This window comes from Bombyx mori, chromosome 12 (genome assembly GCF_030269925.1).
Source record: "Bombyx mori chromosome 12, ASM3026992v2".
Taxonomy (NCBI): Eukaryota; Metazoa; Arthropoda; class Insecta; order Lepidoptera; family Bombycidae; genus Bombyx; species Bombyx mori.
Window position 1 is genome coordinate 11,384,379 of NC_085118.1, and position 12,568 is coordinate 11,396,946.

At 36.4% G+C, this 12,568-nt stretch overlaps 3 protein-coding genes across 3 annotated transcripts; 1 reads left to right on the plus strand and 2 right to left on the minus strand.

Moving 5' to 3' along the window:
* Window positions 1-287: 287 nt before the first annotated feature.
* LOC692779 (ubiquitin/ribosomal protein L40 fusion protein) lies at window positions 288-1,121 on the minus strand (the record flags this gene model as incomplete). The annotated part of the gene is given in 3 exon segments (NM_001043907.1): window positions 288-534; window positions 619-851; window positions 1,108-1,121. Coding segments are annotated over 2 exon segments (390 nt in total). The 3' UTR covers window positions 288-370.
* A 2,716-nt stretch (window positions 1,122-3,837) lies between these two features.
* Window positions 3,838-4,744, plus strand: LOC101744608 (uncharacterized). The gene is made up of 3 exons (XM_004925517.4): window positions 3,838-4,049; window positions 4,128-4,304; window positions 4,528-4,744. Exons 1-3 carry the CDS (start codon window positions 3,975-3,977, stop codon window positions 4,666-4,668), a joined length of 393 nt encoding a protein of 130 aa, XP_004925574.1. The 5' UTR covers window positions 3,838-3,974; the 3' UTR covers window positions 4,669-4,744.
* Window positions 4,745-4,816: 72 nt separating this feature from the next.
* Window positions 4,817-9,769, minus strand: LOC101737247 (synaptojanin-1). Its single transcript, XM_021347579.3, has one exon. The coding sequence runs from the start codon at window positions 9,196-9,198 to the stop codon at window positions 5,911-5,913; it is 3,288 nt and encodes a 1,095-aa protein (XP_021203254.2). The 5' UTR covers window positions 9,199-9,769; the 3' UTR covers window positions 4,817-5,910.
* Between the last annotated feature and the right edge of the window lie 2,799 nt (window positions 9,770-12,568).

The window sequence follows — 12,568 nt, forward strand, 5'->3', positions numbered from 1 at the left end:
AATATAGTGAAGTAGGTACTCAGTTTAAAAAAAGTGAAAATTTTGCAATAGTAAATTTTATCTACCAAACCCTGAATTAATCTCACACAAACATTAGCAGAAATGGAGATTCAGGAATTGAAAGTTTTAAAAGTTGCATTGCTAGAATACACAGTTACACTTTAATTGTATAGCACCAAAAAACACTCCTCAAAACTAGCTCCAAACATTTGCTACAAATATTAGGTAAATGTTCAACAGGCCCATTTGTTTACAAAAGAAAATATACAAAATGAAACAAATTACAATATGAGGAAAACTTTTATTTTAAGTTTCTTTTGCATGTTACGAGAATAGTATTGTTACAATAAATTTCCCATTTGGTTATTATTTAATCCTTGATCTTCTTTTTGGGTCTCAGATTGTTAGTGTGTCCGCACTTTGTCTTGCGACAGTTGGTAGCACGAGGATGAAGACGGGCATAGCATTTACGGCAAATCATTTTCTCACAGTTATACTTCATGGCGAGAATGCGAAGGGAAGGTTCAATTGTACCTACAAATAAATTTCGTTGTATGAATATGAACGAACTGAAAATACATTATCGTTAGATGAATTCATTAGAAGAATTTATATTACCTCCTCTAAGTCTCAAAACCAGGTGAAGTGTGGATTCTTTCTGGATGTTATAGTCTGAAAGAGTGCGGCCATCTTCTAATTGTTTCCCGGCAAAGATGAGACGTTGTTGGTCTGGAGGAATACCTTCCTTGTCTTGGATTTTAGCTTTGACATTTTCGATAGTGTCGGAAGCTTCCACCTCCAATGTAATGGTCTTCCCCGTAAGGGTTTTGACGAATATTTGCATTGTGTTGCTAAAATAAACCACACGTAAAATTTATGACTTTTTACTTCCTAATTGGACCGTGAATGAATCTAAAACAAATGAACTGAGATTGTCTACATGACACGCCACGAGGATTTTAAATTTCGAACTGTCTCAACAATGATGATAGGTTTTATTTACTTCGTAGACCAAAAATGCGGTGTAGTATTCCAGTAAATTGTTATTTGTATTTTTTTTGCGAAGATATCATAATTTATTACCGAAATAATTCATAATTCACTCACCTCCTATGAAAAACGTGCTTGGAAAGAAAAAGAAACGTCAAATCAAAGTGGATAACCAAAGATGGCGGTTCGTTTCATGTCGTTCTGAAATTTTTGCGGGAAATGGTGAACAGATAAAAGGTAAAAAAATTAAAAAAAATGTGTTTATCTTAGAAAAATGGAATAAATCTGTATTGCCTAATAATCTTCTGTAGGCTGATAGAATAACAATGGATTTTTAAGATTTTACTATAGAGACCAAAACAATTACAAATCCGTTAATATTGAAATGTAGCCTGCTTTTTTACTTGTGTTTTTGATGTATCTTTTTACCTTGTAATGTGTATTGTGAGCCTAATAATTAAATAAATAAATATACTTTCTAAAATCTCTAAAAACTACAATGTTCATTTAGCCGTGTACCTATAAAATAAGTAACTTTATGACTGTTAGGAGGGTTATTGTGTCGCGCCGCTGTTTTAATTGAAGTTTTAGATTTAGGTCGTCATGAAGATCAACACATTCCTCAGGTATCACGATGCTCCAACCGCTAAACTGCCAAAAACAGGATTAGATGACCTGGAAAGAATTAATGTGTGTGCTTGTCGTGTGAACGAATCCTACACTTGCATAGGTCATGACGGAACGTATACTATACAAGTTTTGCGGAGTGTCACGCAAATCGATATACTAATAGTATTTTTTTATTTTTATTTTATTGCCCTTGTAGGCAGACGAGCATACGGCCCACCTGATGGTGAGTGGTTACCGTCGCCCATGGACTTCAGCAATGCCAGGGGCAGAGCCAAGCCGCTGCCTACCGTTTAATACTCTCCACAAGCCTCGTTTGAAGAAGGACATGTCATAGCGCTCGGGAAACACCGTGGAGGGGAGCTCATTCCATAGCCGGATGGTACGTGGCAAAAAAGACCTCTGGAAACGCACTGTGGATGACCGCAGTGGCTCCAGGTAGTATGGATGAACTCTACTCCGGTGGCGGGCGGTGCGATGGTAAAAACGAGATGCCGGTATCATCTCGAACAATTCCTCAGAGCACTCCCCATGGAACATACGGTACAAAATGCAGAGGGAACCGAAGTCCCTCCGCAGACCCAGAGGCTCCAAACGATCCGTGAGAATGGGATTATCGACAATTCGAACGGCCCTCCTCTGTATGGAGTCAAATGGAAGAAGCTGGTATTTGGGGGCCCCGGCCCAGAGATGGGAGCAGTACTCCACGCGAGGCCGGACTTGTGCTTTATAAAGCAAAAGCCTTTGTCCAGGCGTGAAGTACCGCTTCGCTCTGTTGAGGACTCCCAGCATTTTGGACGCCAACTTGGCTTTGCCTTCCAGATGACTCCGAAACTGGACATCGCTCGAAATCTCGACCCCAAGTATCCCAATACTCTCGGAAGGTTGCAGGGATACTCCTTGGAATTGCGGCGCCATGACAAAGGGGTCCTTCTTCGCAGTGAACGCGCAAACTTGTGTCTTTAACGGGTTGAATTGAATCAAGTTCAATTCACCCCATTTGGAGACTCGCCCCAGAGAGTTCTCCACTTCAGACACAAGTTTTGATCGTCTCTCCTGTACCACGCTCCGAGAGAGACTCTGATGGCCGATATATCGCGCATCCCCCGTGCTGTCATCCGCATAGCAATGCATGCCATCAATAGACAGCATGTCATTGATATACAGGATGAAAAGCGTGGGGGAGAGCACCGAACCTTGTGGAACGCCAGCGTTAATGGTCATGGTATCAGAGCAATCACCGTCTACAACGACCGTGATGCTCCGCCCATCCAAAAAGCTAGCGATCCACTTGCAGAGACCCTCGGGGATTCCGTAAGATGGTAGCTTCGACAGAAGTGCCCTATGCCAGACCCTGTCGAAGGCCTTCGCGATATCAAGACTCACAGCAAGAGCCTCGCCCTTGCTCTCCAAGGCTTCAGCCCACCTGTGAGTAAGGTATACGAGAAGATCGCCAGCTGAGCGACCGTGACGGAAACCGTACTGTCGGTCACTGATCAGCTGGCATTCTTCAAGATACTTCCGGAGTTGTATATTTATTATTCGCTCCATCACCTTGGAAAGCAAGGAAGTTATCGCGATAGGCCTATAGCTCGATGGGTCCGACCGGTCACCCTTCTTGGGGATAGGGTGGACGTGGGCGGTCTTCCATGACATAATAGTAACAGTATTAAGGTAAGTTATGGTACTAGTGTTAATATATCGATGGTCGCGCATGTCGCCTTATTACAAAGATTTACTTCGCTTTCAAATCATGGAGTTGAGTCGACCGAGTACCGAGATTGTCTTATTGTGGGGTCGGAATATCACCTCTCTGTCGAGTATGAAGCCTAGGTAACTTGTTCTTCAAGACCCGCAGTATGGGCTGGCCAAATATTTTGATGGCGGGGATGGAATTACGAGGGCTAATTTTAGATAGGGGTAAAATATAGTATGATAAACCAACTGTACGCGTATGGTTTAGGAAAAAGATTTTTTCATACATTTAACAATAGCGAGCGGAGTGTAAATTGGTTTTACTTGGTTGTAGACTAATATTATTTTAACTCGATTTTACTTAATATTAGAAATATTCAAGAGTTACATTCTTCGACTAAATTTCCTAATAAAAACTACGTTTAAAAACAATTCAGTACTTTAGGTATAAAAATCAAAATTGTTCAAATGAAATAAATCAAGTGACTAATTTTATTCTTCATAAATGTATTTTTTTTTTATTAAGCAAATACACTATTTCTGAACGAGTGTGATAAGAAGTACGTACGAACCAAAGTACCTACAACTTGGTTTCGTAATAGCTCGATCGACTTTGCGGACATTTAAAGGAACCCCAATAAAATAAAATATTGTACAGCAAAATGTATCATCAACTAGGCCGAATTACTGGTAGACTCATTGCAGCTTCAAATCTACAGGCTCCACTATTCCCTGTAGTAAGTACATAAGATTCTAAATTTAAAATTTGGTTATCAAGATTTAGATAATCATTAAAAATTCTGTACACACTTCAGGCACCCATAGCCCTACAACGGGTGGAGGTTCCTGTAATCCAGTACAATACCAACCAGTTCTCGACTGTGACCGAAGAAGCTTGTGCCGCACCTGGAAAAAGGAATCTGATGCCTGGGACGAACACTCCTTATCCACCAGTTCCCGAAAATATTCGTAGAAAACAAGAGCTCTTCCAGGTAATTTCTAAAGAAAAATACAATGACAATACATATCAGTAAAAAATGTCAAATAATTACTTACTTTCACCCACTTTTAAATACCGACGTTAAATGTTTTAAAATTTTTATAAACATTAAGTTAGTCGCGATTACAAGTTTACAAGCTAATTTATATCTAAATGTAAATTTATACTACATTATAGTAACAATGATATAAAATATTTTGTTCTACATTTTTCAGAGAGACAATGACTTGCCCGTCTTCCTAAAAGGTGGACCTGCTGACGTTATACTGTATCGTCTGACTTTGCTTCTCTGCGCTCTCGGATTGGTAGGTGTAGTGCAAACCATCTACTCCCATGCTATTCCCAAAAAACAATAGATCATTAATGTGAAGCATAATTATGTTAGTTGATGGTTTGGAGTGATAACACTTAGAAATAAAGATAATGAAAACATTTAATCTCTTTTATTTATGGATTTTATATTCATTGTCCAGGTTTACCTACATATCAAAATTAAAACCCCCATTTTTCTGAACATTATATTTCTAATATACATTATATACCTCTTACAAAGCAGAACACATGCTAACTATTTTTACAACAGTTTGTGGAGTTTCAGAAGCATTTTGTTACATTTAATAATTGATTTCAATACATTTTTAAAATGTAACAAAGAAATTCATATTCAGGTACATTTTTAAATAGTAATTAACTATGAAAAAGTATAAAAATTAACATAAAATTAGAAACAAGGAACATCACTATCTGCGTTATCTAGAACAAAAACTTAAATTCAGATTGTCAAACTAACTGAACTTTTTATTTGAGACATCAGCTTAACTGTTCTTCCAATACTAATCTATCAATAATAATAGATGTTTATAATTTAATAATCATAATTTTTATAAATAATAACAAAAAACAATTTTAATCTTTTCTGGTTCTAAGGGCTAAGATATGACAATGAGCCATTATGCAAGTTATATTTTCGATTTTCTTAATTTTAAGAGGAAACATTAATTTAAGTAAATTAAATGCCTAACACAGCCAAATGAAGTAATATAACATATTTTAACAATAAGACTGAATTATCGAAATTTGTCTTGAGACAATGTGGAAACAATTTAACATCTACCTCGGAAATTCTAAAAACCTGAAAATTAATAAAACATACGAAGTTTTTCATTGGATCATCCTAATTTTTCTATTCTTTTTATTCTTTTATAAGTACAATAATTAAATATTGAAATTAAGTAGGTAGTGTTAATTTTGATTTTATTGCAAAACCCTTCAGTTTAGATTCAACAATAATTAATGACCAGCCCAAACTTAAAGTTAATAAATTGTAAATACATAACATAGTGAAAGCTTGCTTTATATTGCACATGCCTTTTTAACATTGAAAATACTTAAGGACTTGCGCCATTTAGACTATAATATATATAACTGCTAGTAAAAAAAACTTGCAGATTTAACATAATTTTACAAATAACACTACAGCATAGAACCACAACATTTAAATAAATTTAGCTATAATCATGTAGCTATTATAAATTCTACAGTGTATTACATAGTATTAATGCGTTGTTTTTGTCAAAAACATCCCTTGTCAGGTCTGTTTAATTCGTAGGACGCGGCCGCGCAGGTAAGGGTGGCGGAGCACCTTGTCTAGCAGGCACAGGAGGCGGAGGTCCAAGTGGCGGCGGTGAACTTGGTTCCGGTGGGGGAGGAGGTGCACAACTAGGTGGCGGAACACTGTCGGCGGGCGGGGAAACAATGGGGGGCTGTCCCACAACTTTACTAGTTTCAGGAGACAAAGGTGCAGGTCTTGGGGGTGGAGGTCGTGCAGGACTCACTGCTGGTAATCTCGATAGAACCAATGGTGTTGGTGAAGGAGCTGGGGGTCTGCTCGGCTGTTGCTTTCTAGGAGTAGGTGGAGCAGATCTCAGTGGTCTTTCAGATTGAATTTCACCATATAAAGGTATTGTGTTGTTTGTACACAAACCAATTTCTGTGCGAACAATATTAACCCAGTTTGGAGATTTCAAGAAAATTTGCAATGGAACTGTACAAACTGATAAAGTTGCTTTTTGAGCTGCTGCTAAAGCATTTTGACCCTCTCTGAAAGTGATGCTCAAAGTGTGTTCATCTATAAAACGAACTAAGGTTACTTCACCAAAAGTAGCTAACTCTTGGAGTACAGCAGCCATGACATTATCATCAAATACAGACTCGTCAGTATTAAGGTCTTGTAATGGTTGCACAATTATACAAGCATCAGGAGGACCCAGATCTTTTACTACTTCATAAAAAACTTCCATGCATTTTGTATAGCTGACCTGTAACACTTCTATTTCTAATATTGCTATTACAGGTCTGTGGTCACTTTGTTTCAATTCTGCCCTTCCATAGTGTAGAAGTTTCCCTGCTGATAATTCTGATGTGGTTTCAGGATCAATAGTATATTTTCTGCTTCTCCACAATACACGGTCAGTCCATGCTGGTGCTCTGCATTTTTCACTGGTATCATAATCATCACTAAATAGATCATATTTATAAGTTGGAGGAAATGTAATTTCTCCTTCAAAGCAGTTTTTGAAAACTAAATCTTGTGACTTTTGCTGTAAAAGTTGATCTTGCTCCAAAAGCCTTTGCAAATTATTTTGTGAAGCCAAAAGGCGTACTTCATCTTTATCTAAATCTATACGATAATTAAAATCACCACACCAAAATACATAGTCATGGGAGTACAGAGAGCGACCCATGGGAAATGCAATTTTTCTAGTAATTTCTGTGTAATCAGCATTACGCTCTGTAACTTGTGATTGACCAGCAGCAAAATGTGCACAAACAAAACATAGTGAGGTTCCATAAATTACCATTCTTATTCCCACAGCACCTTTATTCCCAGTAGCCCCTCCAAGTCCAGTCTTAACTGAATCAAGTGCTACATCTCTGATATGCGGTATTAAATCTTTTCTAACAAATATGAATAAACATACTCCAACAAGTTGATGACTAGACAGAAGTGTATAAGATGCATCTCTGCCTAACACTTTTTCCAGTTCCTCACTCCATGCTTTTGCATTATCAGTACTAGCTGCCATAATATTACTAGCATTTAAATCAACTATTTCTTCAAAGCCTATTGCAAATATGTCAGAAGGATGATCCTTCAGATTGACTGTATTTACCAAAGATGAATTTGGACAATCTAATAACCAGTCAGATAATGAAACATCCTTATAAGCAAGACTTCTGAAATGTTTACCACCATTCACATTGTATGTGCCAATAGTTATTCTAAGAGTTGAAGGTTGAGTGAATTCATTCGTTCTACGACACATTTCCCTCAAGATAGCTGTAGAAGTGTGTAGTATGTTAGATGGCAACAGTATTCTTGTGCGGTCTGCCAGTTCAGAGTTTAATGTTGAACCAAGTAATAAAATATCAATTGCTTCTTGCTTTGAGTTGTCTAATAAATTGTTCTGGATAGTCCTGGCAGCAGATCGAGCTCCATCAATTAGTTTGGAGCCTCCTTGAATTGCACCAGTTCCAGCATAAATTTTAGATATTTCATTTCCATTATTCACCCACATCTGTTTGTAAACTTCTTCAAATCTATTAACATTTTGTTTTTTATCAAGACATTGTAGTAGCATTAATTGAACAGCAAGCATTTCTAAACCAATAAATGTCTGAATAGAATTTGTTCTATCTAAGCAATCCAAGCAATTGGTCCTTATAACTCCCTTTTGAATATTATAAATGTCTGACCCTTTTGCACTAAAAATCCCAATCTCATCATAATATTTCTCAATATTCTGTTTAAATTTTGATAGAGCTATCTCTTGGGATGTTGCTCTTACTTCCTGATGATAGTCAAAAACAATTTGTAGGACATCAGAATGTGGAGATTCATTAATGTGTTTCTGGAAAGCATTACTTAATGTTGCCTCACCTTCACTACCCCCAATCATGTTAGATCCAAGCAGATTTACAACTATTACAGATCCATAATTACGCTTTAACTGGGCAAAATGTCTCTCACAAGCACTTGTTGATGCATCATAGCCTCTTGACATTTTTACTTTGTGTGAGCCAACTTGTATTCCAGGTTGTTCCCAAAACAATGGCACAGACCCTCTTGTTTGTATATAAGATGCTACAGAATCATCAATGTAAACAGCTTGTTCAGTTTCTACAAAGTTTGCCACATTTCCATCATCATTACAACCTCGCACATTAAATCTAGTTCCAGCCCTTTCACAACTAAGTCTTGAGACAAGTACAGCCCTAGCTTGACGATGCCCAACATAAATAGTGCGTATTTCTACAGATCCACACATTGCTCGAGTTAGCCACTCATCACAATCTATGCCATATCTGATTAGATGTATGTACAGTGTTCTATTCCAAAAGAACCTATTATCAGGGTTGGCTCCTTTACTTTTTCTTTGGGCACACAGAGTCAAATCAAAAAGATTATCATTGTTTTTGCCAGAATACCAAGAGAAATAAAATGTACCTGAATTAATTAATTTTCGGACTTCCGAAACCTTATCATCACCTTGCGATTGGTAGAACAGTGGCAGAAATTGAGTTTGCGTTATCTTAAATACTTCTAAATCCCCCACTTTACCAACAGAAGAGCATCCGGTGATTAACACAAGATACAGAAGACAGCTTTCACCAGAATTTAGCTGAAGTACTCCAAGACATCCATAAGCGTCTGCAACTTTATGGTATTGTTTCCTTAAAGTTTCTGTTTCTTGCGATGATAAGGAAACAACGGCTTGAGATTCGAAAAGAAGTGCAGTGTCTTTGTTTCTGTGTTGTAATATTATGCTATACGGACTGGGGGGCGATGATTTCTCCAGAACTTTAAAGCCTTTGGACATAGCCATGTTTAGTTTCTATTTGGCGATTATCACGCCATTAGCTTTTAAGATAAGTCAAATAACAATTATAAATTTATATGAGAATAACCGAGACCAATCTTCGACTTGGTGGACAGAATGAATTCAATCAAATCAATCCACCCATAGAATAGTGAATAGTGCTTATCCAATTTAATCTATGCTACTAGTGGTGTGACAAACGGCTTAAAATTGACAAGCGCTTAACACTTTTCAAGTTTTACGTATGCTTTTTGGAATAGCTTTTTAAATCAGGAAATCAGGAAGCTTTCTTATTGTAAACGTACATAGCTTTAAAACAATGGTAAGACGCTTTATTTGTATCGAGTGCTGCGACTAAGCAGGAGTTCAAAACACGCCTGAGTCTTGCGGGTTAGTTAGTTATTTATCAGTTATTAGAAAATATCTAAGTCGAGTTCCATAACGATTTCAACGAGAAAAGAATTGCATTGGAAAATAAAAATCAAATCCGTTAAACTTGTGAATTGCGTAATTACCTACTGGTGTTGGGACATTTTTGAGCTTGCTGAGTTAAAACCCATCGACCTTTATCTATTACTCTATTACTATGGCAGCACACCAGCAATCCGTTCTATATTGATTTACGGTACAATTGAGTCTTGGACCACATGTTACAAGAAAATAAGATTAAAAATGGATGTCATTTTATAATTGAAAAAATATCATTGAAAATACACAACTGTTACAAAAATGAATTTCTAGCATGGTATATTTAAAAATTTATATAATATTCTTATTCCCATACCCATTGTTTTCTGGAATATTAAGCTTCATATATATGAAATGTTTACATCTATCTATGCATTATTACCATCCTCTTAGCACGACTTATAATAACGAACATTAATTTCATGACAACACTGTTTTGATTTGCATTTTCGCCGTTAACGTTGCGGTTAGTACGTTAACGAGACCTACCCAACAATAAAAGTATTACACTAACGATTGGTACACTCACTTTATTTAAAGACAAGTGTTATGTAACAGGCGGAAATCAACTTAACGTTTACTCTATCTAAATTAAATTTGAAACTCTTTTTGGTATGAGGTTACTTTTCAATAGATACTATTAGTACGGTACCTACTTTCATTCAAAGACTACCCAGGTATAATACATTACTTGTCTGCTTTTCGATGATCGACTTCTTCATCTTCTTCTTTATTTTTTGGCTCTGGTACAGTTTGTGCGTTAGCCAGCGTCAAGTAATAAGATTTTTATAATTCGCCCGTTTTAATTAAAACCTTTAAGCTGTAAAGTTTATGAATAATAAAAAACGAAGGAAAAGCAAATTCAGCACAAAAACAGCGTCCGCCAAATTCCAATGTTTCCCGCGTTTTTTTTCTTCTAATAATTTAATGTTGATTTATGTAACGATTGGAACACAACACCACATCGTCGAAGCAATGAGACGATACGGCATTAGGAAGTGAAATGAAATTTATTAAAATGAAACATGGCATGAAATGAGATGAGATATGGGATGAAATATAATCTCAATAAAATGGTGGTAATTTACTGAGACTTTTTGGAGAATCCCGAGAAGCTACGTCCAACTGCTTTGTTTAATTTTACCACATTTTTGCACTTTCACAGATACTAAACAGTAAATAAACCACCGTAATTACTCATTTAAATCTAAAGAAACACTAAATAGATAAAATAAATTAATTCAACAACTTCGCTCCTCGCGTTCCCGCCAAAAAGTCGATGATCGAATTTTTTAAGTACCTACCTATATCGCTTAAAACCACGCTCTGATTACTACGTATCTACTATTCAGTGACACCCACCATCTGGTACCTACCTAATTAAAGATTTTAAACACAATTTAACAAAATGGATTATAGATACCAAAATGAATTTCTAAAGATTTTTTTAATTTATTTCATTGCCTACATTCTAGTGATTTTATAGTGCGTCATTAATTACTCGTACAAAAATAATGCACTTAAATAATATCATTAGGTTAAGCGTATTTATGCGGCCAGTTTTAGTCTTTTAAGGCGTATTTACTTACAAAATTAAATACGCCAATTTTGAATCGTAAACAAGGTCAAAATAATAAATCAATACTTTGGTGACATGTCAATGACTTTTATTCGTTTTATGCTGTTGGAATAATTTAGAAGAACGGAAAAAATGTGTCTAATACAAAATACGTACCTTTTTTATTGATTGAGGGATTACCGGTGGCCTTGGTTCCAGTTTCCCAAAAACAGGTGCAGGAGCAAGGGCTCAGCCAGGAGGGAAAATACGTACCATGAAAGTAGTGTAAATATAATTTTATTGAGGATATTTTTCATTGCCTTTTTAAATTCAATGTGCAAATACCGACCACCGAACAAAAGAAGTACGAAAGTAAGAATATTAAGAACAATTTTAAGGGAAAGAAACATTTTTGTAGTTACGTGCTCAAACATTTTACTGTTTTTTGTATTCCAAACTTATAGCATACATGGTCTTTGGATTAAGTAAGGTAGGGTGAGCGCGCTACCCTGTTGGTATCAAGAATATTGAGTGACCGGCTGGCGGTGTATCGGGTTCCGACCTGGCAGGTTAATTCTGGTCTTAATTTAAATTGTTGTAAAAAAATCACAGTAACAAAGAATAAATAAAAAAAAATATATATACACCTTTTATAAATAAGATTTACTAAAATTTGCGGCCAATAATTATACATTTATCACAGGAGAATTGAGAATTAAACCTTTTTTCCGTTGCCCTAAACTTGTAAACGTGTACATCAATCAATTAATAAATGAAATCGTACGGGTAGGTACATTCTAATGTTTTGTTCCAAAACATTAATCATACGTCATTCGTGGGTTTTATAGGTCTGCTGATTCTAGGGACTTCGGTTCTCTATGTACCGTATGTTCCATGATGTCTGCTGTGAGGATTTTTTCCGAATGATCCTTTCATCTGCTTTTTACCATCACACCGCCAGCTACCGAAGCAGTCTTCCATTCAGAATTCATGAGAAATTCATTTCAGAGCCTTTTTTGCCACGTACCATCCAGCTTGGGAATGAATTGCCCTGAGTTGCTTTACTGACATTGCTGATGTCCATGAGCGACGATGAATACGTACCATCAGGTGAGCCGTTTTGTAAAAATGCCATAAAAAAAATTGGAATTTTTTCAACATCCACCCCAGGTTATGTGAGTCGTCTATTATCAAAGGTGGCAATCTGTGCATTTGGACAAAAAAATGTTATTGATATGTCGATACCGATTGATTTGAATATAATCGTCTCCTTCAAAGAATACGGTTCAAAACCTGCATTAAATAAAGGTTAATACTTAACCTGTTATTTATCTAAGATGTCGTTCAGAA